Source organism: Camelina sativa, chromosome 4 (assembly GCF_030686135.1).
Source record: "Camelina sativa cultivar CO46 ecotype springtype chromosome 4, ASM3068613v1".
Taxonomy (NCBI): domain Eukaryota; kingdom Viridiplantae; phylum Streptophyta; class Magnoliopsida; order Brassicales; family Brassicaceae; genus Camelina; species Camelina sativa.
Window position 1 is genome coordinate 666,095 of NC_141883.1, and position 21,535 is coordinate 687,629.

General features: G+C 33.4%; 1 protein-coding gene and 1 pseudogene across 1 annotated transcript; both read right to left on the bottom strand.

Annotated features, from left to right (window-relative positions):
* Positions 1 to 14,867: 14,867 nt before the first annotated feature.
* On the bottom strand, positions 14,868 to 17,492 carry LOC147945159 (uncharacterized). The gene is made up of 6 exons (XM_087511352.1): positions 16,837 to 17,492; positions 16,250 to 16,379; positions 15,874 to 16,164; positions 15,525 to 15,761; positions 15,008 to 15,326; positions 14,868 to 14,872 (listed from the first exon to the last, which is right to left on the bottom strand). The coding sequence occupies exons 1-6, from the start codon at positions 17,490 to 17,492 to the stop codon at positions 14,868 to 14,870; spliced, it is 1,638 nt and encodes a 545-aa protein (XP_087367478.1).
* Positions 17,493 to 18,810: 1,318 nt separating this feature from the next.
* On the bottom strand, positions 18,811 to 19,859 carry LOC104783426 (pre-mRNA-splicing factor SLU7-B pseudogene; annotated as a pseudogene).
* Positions 19,860 to 21,535: the final 1,676 nt, after the last annotated feature.

The following is a 21,535-nucleotide window of genomic DNA, read 5'->3' on the forward strand; positions in this document are numbered from 1 at the left end:
AAAAATAAAACATACATTAAAATAAAAATTTTGTGATTTTAGGCGGTCTAAGCGGTCGTCTAGGCGTCTGCTGAGCGCCTAGCGCCTAGACGGCGCCTAAACGGCCGCCTAGACCGCTTTCTTGAACACTGCATAATACTACTTCCTCTCAAATTATTTTCAACGCAAAAGTAATCAAAATGTACGTATAACAACAGACACATTAGTGGTGGTTACGCTAACTGTTTAATACACAATCACTGTTATTTAAACATTAATCATAACATATTACTTTGATAAAAAAAATCATAACATATTAATATTATTAGTAATTTAATTAGTAGTACCCGACAGAATATTTATAATTCCGATTTTACTCGTTACTGATATTTTATTTCAACCTGTAAATATATCCTTACAAAGAAACACAAAGATGATAAGAATTCTGATTCGACCCATCAGCCATCGCTATCTCTCTGCTATATCTGTTATTTTTTCACGAACTACAAATATACCTACGATCAATAATAGCATATTTTCCTGTTTTCAGTTGAAATTGTTAAGTGATTTAACTTAAATCTGTTCATTACTGTCCTTTTACTGTGATAATCAACTAGCTAGACATACATCATCTCCGCAATCTAGCTATTATTTTTGTGTAACTGAAATATAAAAATGTTGAATACATCAGCTTCTTTGAGTGTAACCATATTATGTAACGAAGAACAACTCCCAAACATATTTGCCAAAGTTGTATACTAAGGATATTTAAATTTATATTCTGTTCTCTACAACTACAAGTACATATTTTGGTTTTATTTTTTTAAAAAGTGTATATTTTATTAGTGCGTTTAGTAGGTCATTAAAATAATTATTAGATTATCATCATTTAAGCTAGATAAACTACTTCACGATTTTTTATATATTTTATTTTATAGATTGCAATCAAGTTCCCTCATTGATTTCTCCTTCTGGTGGAAGACAGGAAATGACTGTGGTATCAAATCATCTGTCACAAAAATAAAAATAAAACATACCAAAAAGCTATAATAATTGAGAAACAAACACATAAAATAAAAATGATTTAGAAGAAAAAGGAAAAAAAACTTATTTGTTTAAACAAAAAAATGTGAAATGGCCATCAATTGATATGAGGTGGCAGGGAGACCACTCATAGTTGGTAGGGGCACCTAAAAATTGCATGAATACCAGAATTAGAATTATTCCTTTTTCTTTTATCTCACCTAAAACTCCTTTCTAGTATTTATTTTTAAACAACTTTTTAGGATTATTGTTTATTAAGAGTTAACGACATTATTATGGTATATATTGAAAAAGAGGAAAAAAAAAAAAAAAAACAAGGTTGACAATGGTGTGATTGAAGGCATTTACGAAAAAGCATAGAACAAATGCCTTTTAGTCATTTCATTAATGCAGAAAATTCATGATTATCCGAAGCAATTTTTATTTTTTTTAGACTTCAGTAACGCTTTTAAGAGGACCAGCTCTAATTTAAAAGCTCAAAATTGAGAATGGACCCAAATAAATGTATCATTTGTTTATGATATTGACACTGTATGATATCTTGTAGGAAAAAAAAAAATCCATTTAATATACACTGCAGATATTTTGTGAAAAAAATAAAACTTGAAAGATTATAAGAAATCAAATTATCGTATGAAAAATCAAACAGTAATTTATATGGACATGAGAATAATTAATTAATTACTCTGTGTATTATATAATTAAGTGGAGGTGCGTGTAGCTTACGAAGCAGAGAAAGTCGCGACAAACAAAAACAGCTGAAGACAGCCTGGAAATTGCATACGTGTCGTCCAAGCATGAAAGTGAGCACCTTTCCTACTTTGCCCACTGCCCGCATCCCGAGTTTGAACCGCCCGCTTTCTAGTCCCACAAGCCATGTGGCATTTTGTTATTACTCGCTGCAACTTTCTATTAGCTGAAGTAATTCCTAAAGCAATACAATCATTTCTTTTATTTTTGTGTGTTAATTTGGTAACTGGTAGTACCTATTATAATCGAAAAAAATCAGAAATGTATGAGGGAAAATATCACAAAAGTATAAAAAATAACACAATTGGAGATAGCATCACTTTATTTAATTAAAAGGATAAGATTTTCTAAATTAGTTTTGTTAATAAAGAAAAAAAAAATTTTAAAAAATTATAAAATAAAGGGAAAATAAGAAAGGTCCCCTTAAAATTCGGTGGTCATTACTATTGTGCATGTCTTGGTGTAACATTTGATTGTATTGCGATATAAATGAATTAAGCTTCACAGACTAATAATTAAGGTGCAAATATACTATAATTAGCATTGGATCCGCGTTACGCGCGGAAGTTAGATGAGGGTGTTTCTTTAGTTGTTTTGTTAATTTGTTTTTTGGTTATGTATTTTTCTTCTTTGCGTCTGGTTATGTTGTTCGTATGTTTTCCTTTGCTCTTTTATTGGTTTAATTTTTCTTCTATCTTTTTTCAGCTAGTATAATGAAGTTAATTTTAAGATATTTATTATATTGAAATTATCATGATCTATTTTTTGATTAAAAAAAAAGGAATTAGAAGGTAAGTTTATATAGTAATAGTTGATCTCTCGCTTTAGTCGTTCGTTTTACTTAATTAAAATTAATTATCTTTTTGTCGTTGTATTGTTCTTTGGTTTTGTTATATGTGGTTGTAGGTAATCTTTTTATTATTTTATTGTTTAATTAGTTACTTGTAAGAGTAGTTTTTTGTCAATTGTTTTGTGTTTGTAGTGATTAGGTAGTGATTTTTGATAAAAAGTGTATAAAAATCTCGATTACTTACAATTCTGTTTTTCTTTTTTTAGGTGTTTCAGCTGTTAGGCCTTATTTTCTGTAAGCCTTAAAATTGTGTTGGCCCATTGAGCCTTTAGTGGTATGTTATTCAGGTGGGATTGGCTTTGTTCCCTTTGAAAATATGATGTCTCGTGAACGGATAGCAGAAATTTCATTTTTGGGATCTACAGGAAAGTATTTGAAACTATTTCTTGACGCTTGTAATCCTTCTGCAATCATCTCTTTCATCGATGCACAATTTTTTTTTTTTTTTTTTGGGTGTCTTTGGGTGTTTTCCTCTTCGCTTCGCATCTGTAGGAATTGGTTGTACCCTGCTGTTTTCGTTCCAGGTATGTGTTAATTGGTGTGCAAATCTGTTCTTTTAAAAAATTGTTTTGTTCCTTTCATTTCCTAATTAATGTACCCATTGTTTTTGAGTTCTTAGTTCTAAATTTTTGTTTCGGTTGGCCCTAGTGTGTGGGTTTCGAGTGGATGTGAATTTTGTGTTGTCAAATTAATTTTTCGTCTCTATGATGCTTTTTAAAAAAAATTTGTAGAGTGTATATTTTTGTGGCTTGTTTAGTAAGTCTTGAATTTAGGGTTAATGTGAACAAAATGGGGTATTCGAATTTTAGCATCTTTTCCTTCAACTAACGGGGTGTGCATCTCTTACATTTTTTTGCTGTTTGGTGATGGTTTTTTCAATTGTTGGCGAGTAATGTTAATTGAATTTTACTTGTGTTTCCCTGATCCTCTGTAAGTGTTTGTCTTTTTTTCGTCGCAGTTGTTTTTTCTTTAGATTTTTAAGTAGTCCTGTTTTTCAAAGCCAACTATTTTTATTATATAGGTGTCCTTGAAGCTAAAGAACTCTTTGCATATTTCTATCTCCTAGTGGTCATAATACTTTTAGACCTGTTTTTGGGATGTTTTGTGGGAAAATTTTTCAATATATGTTCATCTTGTATGTTCTGGTTTTGTTGTCATTGTAAGTGGTGGACTTTTTTTTTTCTCCAATCGTTTGTATTCTTGCTATACTTTCAGTTATGTTCTCTCGTTCTCCTGTTTAAATTCTTTTGGAGGCGTACGTAATGTCTATGAAAGAGAAAAACAAAAACTTTTATTTTGAATTTTGGAAATTTTAAGAGGATTATAACATTGGTGAACCTTATTGTTATTCCTTAAGCTAAAAGAAAAAGACAAACTTGATCATTTGTTTGTAGTAGTAGCAGTGTGTGCATCTATTCTCCATGTCATTGAGTGTGCAGATGATAGTTTGTTGGACTTTTGCCAATGTATTGTAGTAGGACTGTAGTTTTTGGACATTGACTATGTGTAACGACTTCTTGATATCTTTCCAGCATTGATCACTCCTTGCTTTGTTTTGTTTCCAGCCTAGCTTGTCGAGCCAACATTTTCCTTCTGTTGTGTCACCCATGCACAACTTAACAATTTCGTAAAGGTAAATATCGTTGTTGTAAGAACCTTCTGCTGCCTTTTTCAAGTGTGCCAACCCTTCTTCTGTGTTGTTCTTGTGAAAGTACTCTTGGATCCCTTTAATGTAGTGTATTAATGTAGTGTACCTGCAAATTTCCACTTGCAATGCATTTTTCCATGAGGTCTTGGTATTTCGTTAGTGCTGCTAGTGGATTTATGGCTAGTGGCCTTAGGTTGATTTTCTTGTAAACTCGGTAATTTTGGGCTGCTTTAGCAAGATGTGGTGATGCTTGCATAACATGCCTGACGATTGTGCGTGAAATCTGAGCAACTCGAGAGATAATATCTCCGAACACGTCGTCTGGTAGTTCTTCAATAAAGTAAGCTGTGTTTCTAAACATTTTTTGGAAGTTGTGTGTATTTTAGTTTAGACTTTTTTCAAAGTTATTTATAAGTTGGAAATGTGTTGCAGTTACGTTTATGTGTGTTGTATTATTTACTGTTGGCCTCCCTTTTTTCCTTTATGGTTGTTCCTTTGATATTCACGTATTAATGAGTTTTGCCGTTTTCTTCTTAATCATTAAATTATTGCATAGTGATGTGTGTAGTTTGGCTTTAAATTTATGGCCCTTTAATTTTGAAACCGTTGACAACAACTAGAAGTTTGTTTAGAAAAGAATAATGGTAACACATGTGGCGTACCGTTGAAATCCATTTTAAAAAAAAAGTTTTCTATCAATTTTTTAAATGTATATGTATGATATATTTGTGCCTGATTATATTTTGGTATTGTTATGAACATTAGTAGACATCATTTAAAGTATTATTGAATATTTAGTGTCTGTTGGTTCCATTGATGTGTCGTTTTATTTTGGAATTATATTTCCTCTAATTTTTAGAAAGCCTTTTTTTCAAATCTGTACCTTCTTATTAATTCCGTTTGGTTTTGTGTGTTGGATTATTTAATTTCAGGGTTTTTTGATTAAAGTAATGGGGTTCTTATTTGTAGCAGTATTTTTCAGTGTTAAAATTCAAATAATATTTATGAAAATGAATTTTGGAGTTTATATTTGTAGTTATTATAACCCGTTTAATTTTTTCACATGAATTGTTGGGCTTATTAATCTGAGGGAATTGCTTAGTGGGTTGTGTTGAAAAGTTGGCTTTATTAAACTGAGTGAGTAGCTGATGTGGCAGCATCAGGAGTGAGGAAACTGCATTTTATATATATAGATTCCACCCTTATAATTGCATGAGATCATTTTGAGCAATATTCTTTGAGATAATTTGTCTTGTTTTCTGAAAAAAAAATTGTCTTGTTTTATGTATCTTTCAAGATAAAATGCTAATAAAAGTTCTTGATTCTGTTAGTAATTTAATAAGACAAATAACATATTTTTAAAATAAATAAAACAGTAAACACCTGTTAGATGTTTTATTATATTATATATATGGAAAACCTGACATCACATTTTTGTGTAACTGATGTTTTTACCATCTAACATTTTATTTAATTAAAGCTATCCATAGTTTTCAATAATACAAGGAATTTATACAGAAGTCGGAAAAAACTATGCCAATGTGAACTTCACATTAACATCTCGAAATTCGTTTCCAGAAGTTTATTTTTATAAGCTATATATATATATATACACTGTATATTCTATATATCTATGTGTTAAAAATTCTATAATAGACAAAACAATTCAATATCGTACGATTACATGAATACCCGTGCATGGTGAAAACTGAAAACATAAAGGGTTTGATTGGTGACAATTTTTTAAAGCTTTACAAATATATAGTTTTAATATTTATTAATCACAAAAATTTTACCAAAAACTTTACCCTCAGTTTTTCTGTACAGCTTTTATTTACAGTTTTTTCTTACAGTTTTGCACTATTCCCTAAAATCTTACAGCTCTAGCTTACAGCTTTTTTGTACAGCTTTTTATACGTTACCAATCAGACCCAAAAATAAAATTGGTGAAAAATCGATTGGCCAGATGTGGGGGACACAACGCTTTAGGATAACAAGATTTGAGATCTACGACGTCAAAACGATTTAGAAAATAAATGTATTATGACCTTCAAATTGCTTAATGAAAACGACAATGCACAAAAGAAACAATAAAGTGGAAGAGAAGTGAAGAGAGAGGAGGAGGACCAACGATGTCATGCTTTAGTTGCTTACGTTGGCTTCAGGTGCAAGACGCATGAAGTCCTCATGAAAAAAAAAGTGGCTCCGCTAGCTATTATGGCTTATCCATAGTGTTCGGTGTTTTAATAAAAATATATATCCCTGTTTTTTTTTTTTCTATTAGCCAATCAACAGAGTGACTTTTTTCAACAGAACTCATTTTATTACATCATAACACACATCGAAAGTAATATAAAGTGAATGGTTGCAGCGGTCAGGGCGGCCAAATCTGTCTGCGGACTGGACCGCTTTTAATTTACCATTCAGCAAATATATTCCACAGTAGTGCGGTCCAAATAAAATAGAGACAAGACCACTGCGGACCAACTGCGGACCGTTTTTGTATACAAATAGAGTTGGTCCGCAGCGGTCTGTAGTCCACCCCAAAAATAGAGCGGTTTAGACCACAGACGGATTTGGCCGTCCTGACTGCAGTTACCATTCAAACCCAAAAGCTGGTCTGAACGAAATTAAAGACATTTATAAATAATTATATATGCCGACATGCAGACATGTATTAGATTGCGACCCGAGAAGGCGACATGCGCAAATCTATTTGATAAGACTCGGAATCTTTCATCATAAGATATGGCCTATCTTTCCTCTATTATTTCTCAAAATATGGTTTATCACTTCACTAGCAGTAGTATGTCTGAATTTTGTACGGAGTTATCTTGAAACTGATGAAATTTCTTAACCCAAATCATCTATATTCGTGTTTTACTACGACCACACCAATTAGAAATCTCATTAACTGTACAGCCCAACAACATACCGAAGAGTCTAATTCACAAATTAGGTTCTCTGATCTTGTTTCTTAAGAATATTACTCTACCAATTTATAATCGTATTGTTTATTTTTTTTTTATGATAGATGTATACTCTTTATTCTTTAACATCAAAATGAGATTCCAAAGATTGAACACTGGTGACATTCCAAAGATTGAACACTGGTGAAACTCTTGGCTATTTAATAAGTTAAACGTTGTGTAGTAATCATTTGAAATTTTGAATATGGTCGTAAAAACAATTCAAAGACCACAGTATGTTATTCAACAGCTATTATAGTTACCTTGTTCTCAGTCTCCATCAACAATTTTTGAAGTTTCTTACGCTTTGTTTAGATGTGGTCGCGTGTCTCGATGGTCTACCATGCAAATCTTATTCCAAACGATGTGCAACAGAAACGTAAGAAACTTGTTTGGAAAGTATTCAACGATTCTGAGAATTTATTTTTTTTAACTTAGGTGTTCTAGTTCATAAGACGCAGATTACTATTAACAAATATTGTTCCCTCATGTTTAAATTTCTTCCACATGCAAAAAGGTCTTTTATACGTTTCACAGATTCTAAACTCACAAGCACTATGGTTCCTTGCAGCTCTATGTAACGTTTAGAGCTATAGCTGATGGTGTAGAAATGGAAATTCATAAAAAGACCCTATTCAACGTTTTTTTTTTTTTTGCACGAATACTAACATCAATTAGTTTTTTTTAGTCGTAACATCAATTAATTTAAAACTTCAAATGGGTAAAAATGCTTTAATATCTGATGGTAAAATAATTAAACATGTTATCAACGATGGAGAGGTATTCTATACCATACTAATATATATACTAAGAATGCACGAAAGTCAAACATGATTTGATTAAGTAGCTTCTGGTCATCTTTTTTCCTTTTGGTAACGTATTTAAAAACTAAAAGAACAAAAAAATCTCTTGGATTTACCAAAAATAGATCATAGTCAATTAGTCATCCATCATTCCAAGTCATCAAGTTGACATCAAATCATATTCTTATGCTATTTGCAGATATAATCATATGTAACGTGGATCCTCTTTTTAATAAAAGGGAAATACATAACATTATTTTGGTAGATTTTATAATTTTAATAAATGATTATAAATAGGTTATACATAAATTATAGATTAATCTATATATTAATTGGTTACAAGTTGATAATACATATATTTAATATATTAATGATAACAAATAAAATCTTAATTGTAACCGAAAATCTTAAACGGGATATTCCAAATTGATAGTTCATGGATATTCCAAACTTTATTTTCGGAAGGTCACGTAGTTTCCAAAGATCTACAATCACAATATTACAAATTTATTTTCTTGAGATATTTTTGAGAGACCACAACGTTAACCAAATTATTAAAAGGATAAAAATATACTCTCAATCATAAAAAGAAAGTACAAAACTTTTTTTTTTGTATAATAAAATGGAAGTATATAATTTTTATATATTGGTTACAAAATAGATAATATATTAAATATAGGTTGGTTACAAAAAAAAGTTAAAGATGAAATCCCTGGGTTATATGAAATTACGAATACACTTAAGAATATCTCAAAGAATCCTCTTAAAGATAATATTTCAATGATTTATACAATTTCAAAAAAAAATCTTGATTATTCCATATATTGTTACACCATATATAGTGTTAGACATAACAATATATTATTAGGCGTAAAAAGGAATAAAATCTTGGCAATTAATCACACTTAATCGTGATTTCCGAGATTTTATTGTGGATTTTAAAATAAAATCTGACCTACACCCTTCCAAGCGGAAGGTGAACTGGAAGTTTTTCGGGTCAGTGGGTCAACAAGTCGGACCGATTAAATTACGGGTCAATTAGTTTATTAATTTGATTACATTTTATGAATATAACATCTACTTTTCTATAAATATATGAACAAAACATACATAGTTTTTTTTTTTTTAGTAAGACAAAACATAAATAGTTAAGTACTAAACAACTAAAATTAAACTTTTAAATGATTAGATAAAATAACTAATTGATTCTTTTATAAATAACAATATTTATTTTAATTTGTTTTGAGTTTAAAGTGTGACCAAAATAAAATATTTTAATTTGAGACCGACAACCCCGTCTGATCCGCCGGTTCAACCACCGGTTCACGGGTTTTTAGCGGGGTTTTCTGGTTTTTTGCTGGTTTTATTTGTTAGGTTTTTAGAGGTTACCCGGACCGGAATATCTATCGGGTTGTGGTTGGATCGAACCGACCGGCCGGTCCGCTCATGATTAGAAAAACATTGATATAAATCATTCAGATCTCTATTTACCAAAATACATCTCTCATATTCATACAAAAAAATAAAAAAAAATAACAATCGTTTCTCAGTTTACAATGCTAAACCGTCTTATAAACTATAGTTTATTTTGAAATTATAATATAAATAAAAGGAATTTCAATCTGTGCTCTAGCACGGGTCCAAATCTAGTTGAATCTGTAAAATGTTAATGCAAAGTCTTTTTTTTTTTTGTCAAACAATGCCAAGTCTTATGACATGGATGTTCGACGTCGTTCAGTTATCACCGTTCCTTACTTAAACAAGTAAAACGCTGTCGTATAATCTATCAAAGGACTAAGGGCAGTTGTGTAATTTTATAGACAGCAGAACCGCAGAAAGGATTCAAAGCGAGAGGGGATAGAGTGAGAGAGAGCTTCGATGACAATGGCGTCAGTGAGGGAGGGAGTTTCACAAAGTCGCTGAATCTCGTCTCGATTTCTAGCTCAGTATTGGGATATGGAGAACCGGAGATCGACGGTTGAGATGACAAATCCAAGAATATGTAAATTATGAAAATTGAGAAGATTCTAGAATATATAGTTTAGGAATATTTACATTTATCTAAATATATTATTTTACATTTACATTATCCTAGTTTAGGAAATCTCTTGTGTATATAAAAGAACATAAGTTGTAACATTATAATTATGAGAATCTAATATTAATTCTTCCTGAATACTTTTGTGTTCTTACTCTCATCAAATTTATCATGGTATCAGAGCCAAGTTCGCACATACTCAACCCAATCCACAATCTATATATGTAAATATTTCTAAACTATATATTTTAGAATCTTCTCAATTTTCATAATTTACATATTCTTGGGTTTGTCATCTGGACTGTTGATCTCCGGTTCTTCATATCCCAATAAAAATCTTTATTACAATAATCACAAGATGTTAAAATAAAGACCTTTACAATAATCACAAGAAAACTATCATATATTTATGGTTATGAAAACGTTTATTTTTCCAAGATATTGTCTTCGAAGTTGACGATGGTTATATAAGTAATGAATGAATTAAAAATCGAGGGTGAAGTTGACGCGGAAATGACGATGGTTAATATAAGTAATGAATGAATTATATATGTTGTCTTCTTCTTAATCGAGGGTGAAGACAACATACAAGACATTTAAGATATGAAGACAAAGAGAAGAAAGCACAAATTGACAAACTTATGACGGAGTGCAATGTTTTTATTCCAAAATATTTAAAATCACAAATTAATATTACAAACAATATCAAAAATCACTAAGACAAAACCAAAACTAATTATAAATTTATAATAGATATGTACGGCTATGTGATCTATATCACCTACTAGATATCGCACACAAGCTATCTCACCGAAGTATAAAGATGTCTATTTTCTAAATTTTCAAACTTAAAATGTATAGTATTCTAATATCTTTTCAAAAGTGTAGATTTTGCCAACTTACTCTAAAAAGTATCTCAAAATATCTGGCTTTTTCACTCAATCACAAAATATATCTCTTCATCTCCAATTTTATTCAATTCAAGGATCTTGCTTTTCAACTCCGTTTTTCGAATTAACTTTGTTCTTATGTGTGAACAATAAGAACAAGATGATTGAGAAAGCTAAAAGTATTGGGAGTATATTGGAAAACAAGATGAGTATCTTGCGGACTAACTATTATAGATCATCAAAGTCCGTTTAGGAAACCCAAACCAAAGAATATTTTAGAAATTCTACTGTGATAAAGATAAGAGATTTAGAAGATTTATTTATTCATGCATGTTTATCTATTTTCTGTTCTAATTATGTTAGACATAAGTTAGCTTCTAGATATATTGTATCAATTCTCTTGAGATCAGTAACACATAAAAAAAAGTTTTCCCCCAAATAATTTTCTAGTTTCCATAAAGAGTCAGATGATAGAATCAGAATTCAGAAGCTTCCCCTAGCTCACCTTGGCACCAAGATTTCCTCTTTATGAGAGTCATAAACGTGGGTGCTTTCGTGGCACATTTGGAAGAGGTGAATCGGTGGTTTCAGATGCACGGTCCAAATCTAAAATTAAGTGGATAAAACAAAAGTACTTTGGCGTGGGATATACTAATATCATCTACATTGCATGCACAACCTCTGTGAATGTTTTAACATAAATTTAAATATAAAATGTGTTGTAAGAGCATTTGTAGTTTGTTAGAGATTTTCAGGGTATGAATAGTTGCAGCAGTTGGGACGGATAAATCCATCTGCGGATCAGACCGTTTTTTATTTACTATTTATTATTTGTAGTCCGCAGTGGTGCAGTCTACATAAAACAGAAACAAAACCGCAGCGGACCAACTGCGGACCGTTTTTTCTTACAAATAGACTTGGACCGTAGCGGTTCGCTGTCCACACTTTGAATGGTAACTGCGGCCAGGGCGGTCAAATCCATTTGCGGTCTGGACCGCTCCATTTTAAGGCGGTCTACAGACCGCTGCGGACTAACTCTATTTGTATGCAAAAGTGGTCCGCAGTTGGTCCGTTGCGGTCTTATCTCTGCTTTATTTGGACCACACCACTGCGGACTACATTTACTGAATGGTAAATAAAAAGCGGTCTAGTCCGCAGACGAATTTGTCCGCCTCAACCGCTGCAACCATTCATAGCAAGGAATTGAATGGTAACTGTGGTTAGGGCAGCCAAATACATCTACGGTCTGAACAGCTTCATTTTTAAGGCAGACTACAGACCGCTGCGGACAAACTCTGTTTATATGCAAAAGCGGTCCGCAGTTGGTCCGTTGCGGTCTTGTCTCTACTTTATTTGGATCGCACCACTGCGGACTACATTTGCTGAATGGTAAATAAAAAGCTGTACAGTCCGCATATGGATTTGTCCGCCCCAACCGCTGTAACCATTCATGACCTTAGAACAGAGCGGTCTGGACCGCAGACAGATTTGTCCGCCCTGACCGCAGTTACCATTCATACCCTCATAGTCTCTCAAATATATTATAGTAATATCAATTATTTAGTTTAGTTATTTGTTTAAAATTTAAAAGAAAAATAAAATTTTAAACCAATTATATATTGCCATGTGTATAGATAGTTTCTCATGAGATTTTCAAAAATTCTCATTTGAGAATCAATTCTCACTTCTCACTCCTACTTTTTATTAATTTTTACTTCTTTTATTGGTGAGAACTCATTTGAGAGCACACCACTGTACATGCCCTAAATATCTTAAAAGCAATAACAAATTCAATTAAAATATTTTTATAAAGACATTTTAGATATAGTGTCTCAGACCATCTCCACTCATGAACAACTCATTCAAATTACTTAAAATTAAATATTTAATATTTTATTAATAAAAGAAAGTTATCTATTTAATTTTAAAGTCAACAAAAACTTCAGCATATAAATGATATTCTGAAAGTTCATGATTTAAACATCCCAAATTTGAAAGTTCAGTATTTTTTTGACATTTTTCTCGTTCTTAAAGTAATTAAAGAAGAAACGTTTCTTTAGTTTCTCTTTTCTCAGTTATGCATTTTTAATATTTTTTATTTTTTTTAATTAAAAGCAACCCTCTACAAATAACCAGTGGAGATGCCTCACATTTTCCCAGAAAAATTATCTTACAATATTAATATACATTTTGTAATTACTACTCCATCCGTTTCAAAATATAGGATGTTTTAACTAAACCAAACATATTAAAAAGTATTTACTTTTAACAAGTTTAACCAATCAGAAACAATACTGCATAATATAAAATACTAAAATAATCTAAAAATTGCATAGAAATTTGAAAACATCATATATTATGAAACAAAATACTTTTCTAAAACATCTTATATTTTGAAACGAAGGGAATATATATTAAGACACTCATAAATCTAATGGAGTTGCTATAATAAATAACAAAACATCTTTATTGGCTTCCTGCGAATTTGTTTACCATAATGTATATTTCTCTCAAATCAATTTTTTGAATCATCTTCATTTTTTAATGAATCAGGAAAAAGAAAACACAAATTAAACATTATTAAAAAAAATATAAAACTAGGGTAGTCATTTTAAATAAAAATAAAAGCATGTGTAAATATTATACTTTAAAATGAGAGAAAATAAAAATATATCATATACTTTCAAATTTTAAATTAATTTATTGTAAAATAATTTTACGTTATATTTAGTTTATATGAAAAGGAATTAAATTCAAAGGAAAATTTTATATAATGAAATATATTAAAAATGGATAATAATGTATTTGAGTCTAAAATTCAGCCGAGACGTCCTTCGCGAAGAGGGTGCAGGAGGCTATATATAAGGCTAGGCTCATTAGGGACGTGTTTGATTCCGCTGATTCCTCTTCACACAGTCCTTTTTTTGTTTTCAATCTAATATAGTAATTTATTGAAATACTATCAAGACATTGATCGCTACTTATCTTCGTATTTTTTTTTGTTTGTTCACAAATTGGTTTTGTAGTCAGTAGACAAACCAAGATTCATACTTTTTATTCAGCCACAGTCATCTATAATGTTAGTCTTGCAAGAAAAATCTTATAGTTGTTACTAAAACAAGACTCGTAATGTTATTCAGCCAAAGTCATCTTTAATGTTATTCCCTTTTTTTTTAATTGTCGTTTAAGATTTTTGCACACAAATTAAGGAAATTATTAAATTTTATGTTTTGCCCTTTATTAATATATTTTATAATTTTTTTATTGATTGAAACTTTAAAACAGCAGGGATAAGATTGGAAAATCTAACATCAAACATCTGCATTGAAAATCTAAAACGACAACTAATATGAAACAAAAATTAAGTCATAGAACGACCACTACAAGAAAACAAGCGTTTAGCGACTCCAACAATCGTCGCAAAAACCTACTTTGCGACTACTATGCGACTACTTCAGATAGTCGCTAAAAAATGGTCGCAAAATTTAGGTGTCTTAAAATGGTCGCAATTTTACGACGGAATTATGACTGCTCTTATATAGTCGCTAATAAGCGACTCTTTACAGACTCTTTATTTTAGGAAGCTTCGGTCGTAAAGGTAGTTACAAGTCAGTCGCAAGTTAGTGATTAAATTGTTTGACCATTTTCAGACTCCTTTCTTTCGTCGCAAAATAGTCCTCGTTCATTAGTAACCATTTTGCCACTAGTCTGATAATTTCATAGAAATAATTTTGGTCGCAATTTGGTGACATTTTAGCATATAATAAACCTGTTTTATCTATCAAATTTGGAATGAATCACAATAAATTAAAATTGAAAACCAAATTACCACAAAAGATATCATAATCATTCATTAAACATAAATATTAGCATAGTCATTGTATTAACCAAAAAGATCATCCTAAAGCAAAAACAAGTAAAAAGTCTCAAACAAGCAATTCATGTTTTTTTAGCAAAGACAATGTTTAGAACTTAGTAAGTGGATAAAGGGGATGTGGTGGCTGGTGTTGTGTCTAACTTGGTGGCTGGTGAGTACCTGACACGGTGGCTGGTGGTATGTTGTCTTCAGGTGTGGTTGCTGGTGTTGTTGCTGGTACTCTTGGTCGCAAGGAAGCAATAATAGTATCATATGTTGGATCTTTCTCTTTCACGTCGATGAGAAGCTCTTGATGCTCCTGCTCACGTCGGGCATTCTCAGCATCTAGATGAGCTATCTTCTTGCGAAGTTGTTCATGAAGCTCGAGTAGTGATGGTGGAGAAGATTCTGCATAGCTCTCCTTCCTTTTCCCTTTCCTTAGTGTCTCAACAAGAGATCCAAGACCAAAAAGGTTTCCCTTCTCATCTGTTTGAGTACACTAAAACAAAGAAAAACATCAAGGTTAGAAACAAGTCTTAAGAAATCAAAATGCTCAGCAAATAAAGAAACCATGCGGATTAAGAAAACTAAAATATGGATTAAGAAAGGAAAATACTCATTCCTTTCATCAAAATAAAGAAAGTTACCATTAAGAATAATCATACACACTCATCAAAATAAAGAAACTAAGAGTTACCTTAAGAAAGATATCATTCTTTTCATCAATGCTGAGAGTACGATGAGTTGAACGTTCAGAAGAATTCCCTGAATTTTCTGGACCATCATCGTCCACTTCACACAGTCTCTCCTCTAATGTTTTTTCATAAGTCTCAGCTACTTGTTTAGCTTTTTGATCAACAAACGATCCGTCAGCTCGAGTATGTGTCTTCATGAACACTTCAGCAAATGATACCGGACGGCCCAATTCTTCTTCCTACAAAGAAATTGTGAAATGTTAAAATCATGGAAACAAGGTGTTTAGAGTGTTATAATCATGGAAGCAAGGTGTTTAGGGTGTTAAAATCATGGAAGCAATGTTAAATTACCATTTCTTGATGAACTTGCACATATGATTTCTGACCGGCAAGGTGTTTATGGACTCCAAGACCACCACGATCGGAGTTTCTGCACTGCGAGGCATTTGAGCTCCTCTCCATTACATCAGGTTCGTTCCAATGATCACACATCTCAGCCCACAGTTCTGCACTGGTGATCCAAACAGGTTGTTTACCACTGCTTTTAGCTTGACTAACAATGCCTTTCATTCGCTTCTTGGCTATCTTTAAGAACCCCTCTCTAACAAGCTCAGTAATCCCAGTATCCCAATAGAACTTCCGCTACATATTACAATTGAGTTAAGTTAGTGATGATACTAAGTCAGTTATGAGAGATAATAAAACTTTGAAAGCTATAAGACATTACCGCAAATGTCCTGAAATATCTCTCTTGAATGGGTCTAGGAGTAACCTTCCAGCTGTAGTAAGGACCATCAAATTTCCTTCTAAATATTCCAGAGATCACCCGAGAAATTTTTCCTTTGTGTCTGTTAAACCTGTCACAAAACAAACACAATCAGTCTTAACCAATACAAAGTAACACAATCAGTCTTATCGAAACAATCAAACACAACCTCTAACTTAATCAACAAAACAATCAATCTCAACCTTCCACTAAGAGCAAAGAGAACAATCTCAATCTCAATCTCAAAACAAAACAAACAATCTCAATCTCAATCTCAACTTAATCAACAAAACAAACAATCTCAAAACAAAACAATCAATCGCAACCTACCAAACAATAAAACACAACCTCTAACTTAATCAAACAAAACAATCAATCTCAACTTAATCAACAAAACAAACAATCTCAATCTCAAAACAAACAGTCAATCGCAACCTACCAAACAATAAAACACAACCTCTAACTTAATCAAACAAAGCAGTCTTTCATTAAACCTAATCAAACAAAAACAAAGTCTCAACCTAACTCTAAGAGCAAAAAGAAATTACCATAGAGTCTCAACGCCGGGGATGGGATCGACAGACAGGACTGGGAGATGTTGTCGGCCTGGAAGAGCTAGCAGAACATCTAACAAAGCTTGGTAGTCTTGTTTGGCCGGATTAGGAATAGGGTTTTCTTCTTCGGCAGGATTGGGATTAGGGTTTTCTTCTTCGTAATCCTGTTCCATGTTTAGGTCTGGTTGTTCTTGTATGATTGGAGGAACAGGAGGCGGTGGTTGAGGAGCAAGAACTGGTACTTGAGAACCAACCCGCGGTGGTTGAGAACCAACCCGCGGTGGGGGAGAACCAATCCGCAGTGGTGGAGAAGCAACCCACGGTGGTTGAGAAGCAGGAGGCGATTGTTGTGTCCTCGGCGGAAACTGGGACGGCATAGTTCTATATGAATTAGTCACGGACTGAGAGCCTGATGGATTCGAGGAGTGAGACGACGTTCCGACACCACTTCGACCTCCGCGTGAAGTCGCACCATTCGAGGCGTGATTAACCGCGGCAGAACTGGGTTCCCTCGCACCATTGGAGGCCTGATTAACTGCGGCAGAACTGGGTTCCCTCGCACCATTGTAAACCCTAACACCTCCAGCGGATCTGCCTCCGTGACCCCTAACACCTCTAGCGGATTTGCCTCCGCGACCCCTACCAGCCATTAGAGAGAGTTGAGAAAGAGGAGAGATTTGAGAGAAGAAGAGGAGAGATTTGATCGATTGAGAGGACAAGAGGAGAGATTCGAGAGGAGAAAGAAGAGAGAGTTGAAAGGTTTTCGACACTTAGTGAAAATAGAAAGAGAGAAAGAAGAGAGCTTGTTGTGTTCTTTGCCTAGTAATTAACGAAGAGGAGTCGCAAAGTGGTCGCAAAAGAGACACATACTAAAAAAAGGGGGGAATATTACGCGCCTAAAACTTGGCAAAAAATAATAAAGTGGTCAAATAGAGTAACACAATGGTCACAGAAGGGTAGCGACATCGTCGCAAAATTAGTAGCAAGATAGTCACAATACAAATTTTTGGAATCTATCATTTTTGCACAATTCTATTGATATCAATCAACAATATGGACTCATAATTGTCTTATAGAGTATATGGAATAGTTTATGACCTTTAAATATTGTTTTCATATCTTTGTTTTGCAATTTTCATAAAATTACAAACCTTCTTATGAAAGAACATGTATACTCTTTACAATGATTTAGATATTATGAAATTTTTGTGTCTAAATACTAAAATGGAAAGCTTTGACAAAGTTTATATGACTGATATTGATCAATTCAAAGTGGAAATGTGTATAGAAACATGTTAACATTTCTCTAATGTGAAATTTCAAATTCAACAAATCGAGAGTTGCTAAGGAGTCGCAAACCAGTATCTAATTCAGGTGTTAGACGCTAAACAGTCGCAAAAGTGGTTGCAAATAAGTCGCACATGTCGTAGCACCTTCGTCGCAAAAAATAGGAGTTAGCAAGTTATCGATAAATAAACTTGTGACCGGAGTATAAGTTGCAAAATCGATGCTAATTTGTGATTCTTTGTTTTTTATAAATTACTGTCACTGAACAGTCTCAAATTGCGATTGTGTTGCGACTATAATGTTTCCGTCGTAAAAGTGCGACTGTTTTGCTTCTTCTGTAAATTTCGTCGGGAAACAGTCGTGAATGAATCGCTAAGTGGTCGCTATTTTTTACGACTGAATTAAGAGTCACAATTGGTAGTCGCTAAACGCAGGTTTTCTTGTAGTGGACAACTAAATTAAAACGGAGTGAGTATTTGTTTTATAAAAAAAAAAGACAATGTTGTTTAAATGAAACGTAATAATTAAGGTTTCTTCAGCTGACAATTGACATGGTTAAAGAGAATGAAACGAATATATTTCAGCGGACCCGCCTAGTGAACTCTCTTTATAAGCCTCCGGCCTGCCCGGTCATACTCGACTTGTCTTTCACTTTGTCCAAGCAAAAGCTCCATTGGGATGTCATCTTTTGTAGCTGCTGCATTCCCGTACTTTGCCATGATTGCGTCCTTTCTCTGAGATTTCTGGTTCTCCTTTGCAACCTTAACCCTCTTATAAACCAACTCAGCTTGGGAAGGAGCCGCTTGCATATGCATGTCCTGTCCTTTTTCAAAAGCTTCACATGAATAGGTGTTTAGCTGTTTGAACTCCAGAGTTTGGCCACTTTTTCTATATTGGTTATCTCCTAAACAAAAGTTATCATTCGGATCTGCATCCGGGAGCGGATCTTCACGCATGGATCGAGATTTAGGGTCGTAATAAGCTGAGTTCACATCAAGGTTCACCAAGTATTTTGCAGTGTCTTCTCTGATACGCAGATTCCTTACAGTTCCTGTGCTACCACCATCAGTCGTACGAACACGTTTTGTAACCTTAGCAAAATCCTTATCAAGCTTAACTTCATCAACCCTTAAGTCGTCGTCTTCTTCCTCTCTATCACTTGTTGCATCGTTATTGTTCTTCTCCTCTAGTTTCTTAAGGTGCTGCTCCTTGAGGTACTTCTTTCGTGCAGCCTCTTTCGCGTCAAACAGATCCATCACAAAACGGTAGTTCGAAGGATCATAACCGTTCCATCGGTCCCTCTTACCATCGTAGTCCAATATAATACTCTCGATTTTCTCATCAGGTGCAATGTTCTTGTCTGTGTATTTCGCTCCAACCTTGCGAGGTCTATCCATACATGTTTTAACATCATGCGTCATTGCACCACAGCTCTGACAAGCTCCCTTGCAATATTTCTCGGCTTGGTCAATCTTGGCACATCTTTGATAGTATGTTTTTGTGGAAACGGTTTCGGTTTTCCAATTCTTTTGATGCTCCAGACTCGGGTTTTCAGAATTAGACTTGGTATACCATGGAACTTTTGACAAAAACTGAGGTGTGTGAGGATTGATTACCTTTCCATCCTTGTCTACCTCAGGTGGAGCAAGCCCTGCTTTACGAGCTTCCTCTAATTCGTTTTGCTTCCTACGATCTTCCCTAGACTTAAAACCAACTGAAGCTGTCGCCATTGTTGTTAGGTCGTTTCGATTTACTCTTTGCACAATTGCACGCAACAATTAGAAAGAAAATTAACGGCTGCAAAGAATGAAGTTTGGTGGGATTTGTGATAAGAAACTAAGATCCCTAAATAAACTCTTAAGGGAAAGTTTTATCTTTCTCCCGTGAGCAATCATATTTATAGTTAGAGCTTAACATAATTTTTTAGGAAATTCTTTTAAACCGGAAAAGGAAAAAACTAATGAAATTTCTAATTTAACTAAAACATAATTTGTAAACTTTCCTTCTTGAATAAGAGTGTCCTTTTTCTTTTTCTCGACAGTTGCTTGTGTAGAGGATCAAATCTAAACATGTCTTGTCTTGTGCTTCTCATTGTCTTCTTCAATTCCTCTTTCGTTCTTCTTCCATTTTAAGTGTAGAAACAAGAGAGGAGAAGCCATTATAATATGAAGACAACAAAAAAACACTAAAAACAAAAAAGAAGAAGCACAAATTGAGTATTTGAAAATAATTCAATTCATAAATATTACTGGACAACAATATTACACAAATCACCAAAGCGATAAGTCATATAATACTTTTACCGATTTTTGGTTGTTGGCTAATCAGCATAGGCTGATTCTCAATAATACTGGCTTCAGTTTATCTCTCGTGCTGTATATTTCTATTTTAGCCAAGCTTCAAACAAATCTGAATTTTGTGTAGTGGTTGAATTACCAATAACGCAATAAGTAACCATAATCTTTCTTAAGTTTATATATCCACTATCAAGAAAAGAGACAAGTGCTTATTTTAGAACACTTTTCATAAGTTAGTTAATTATCTATAAATCATCACATACTTCTCCACAACTCAGTTTTAAGTCTCTAAGAACAAGATTGAGCTAATCGCGACTTTGAATTACTCGAAGAGTACGCAAAAACAAATATGAAAAACGAGAAAAGAACACAAGCGATTTAATGAGTTCAAGTCCAGAACCGGGAATGCTACGTCTCGCCGGAGGTATTACTCCGGTAATCTACTAGAACGATAAAGAGAACAATTCTGTTACAAAGCTCGAATCCTCTCTCTCACCTTCACTCTAGATTAAATCACTTTTCTCTCTGATTAAGATCTAACAACCTCTTAATCTCTTATTCTTTAAAGATAAAATCTGAGTAAGATAAAACAAACCCGATCTTAACCGACTCGAGCTTGATCCAAATAGAGAAAACAACCCTCACGTGAAACCCACGTGCTTTCTTCTTTGTAATTAAACCCTCTCTTTGACCGAGAGACTTCTCAACACTTATGCATTCCTTATGTAGAATCTGAGTCACAACACCACAATTCTCCAACTTGACTCTGATTTTCACCCTTTGCTTGTTCTTTTTCTAGTTCCTGGACTACCCCCTCCGGTACTTGAGCTCCACCGCTCAGTGTTCAGTAACCCGGTGCATCTCTAATGCTCCACTCAACTTCTCAATTGGCAGCACCTTCGTAAAGATGTCTGCATAATTGCATTCACTACCAATCTTAAGTACCTTCACCCGACCTTCATTGATAATGTCTCTTATGAAGTGTAACCGGATGTTGATATGCTTGGTCCTCTCATGGTGAACTGAATTTTTCGCCAGTGCTATTGCACTTTCAGAATCAGAATGAACCTCCACGAATCTCTGAGGATGACCAAGCTCACCTGCTAAAC

Excerpts from the sequence above, each read along its gene's own strand:
- LOC147945159 (XM_087511352.1), bottom strand. The coding sequence starts at position 17,492 with ATGGCTGGTAGGGGTCGCGGAGGCAAATCCGCTAGAGGTGTTAGGGGT. Across the intron at positions 15,762-15,873 it reads TGCAAGTTCATCAAGAAATG|GAAGAAGAATTGGGCCGTCC; the intron begins GTAATTTAACAT and ends ATTTCTTTGTAG. Across the intron at positions 15,327-15,524 it reads AGAATGATATCTTTCTTAAG|TGTACTCAAACAGATGAGAA; the intron begins GTAACTCTTAGT and ends TCTTTGTTTTAG.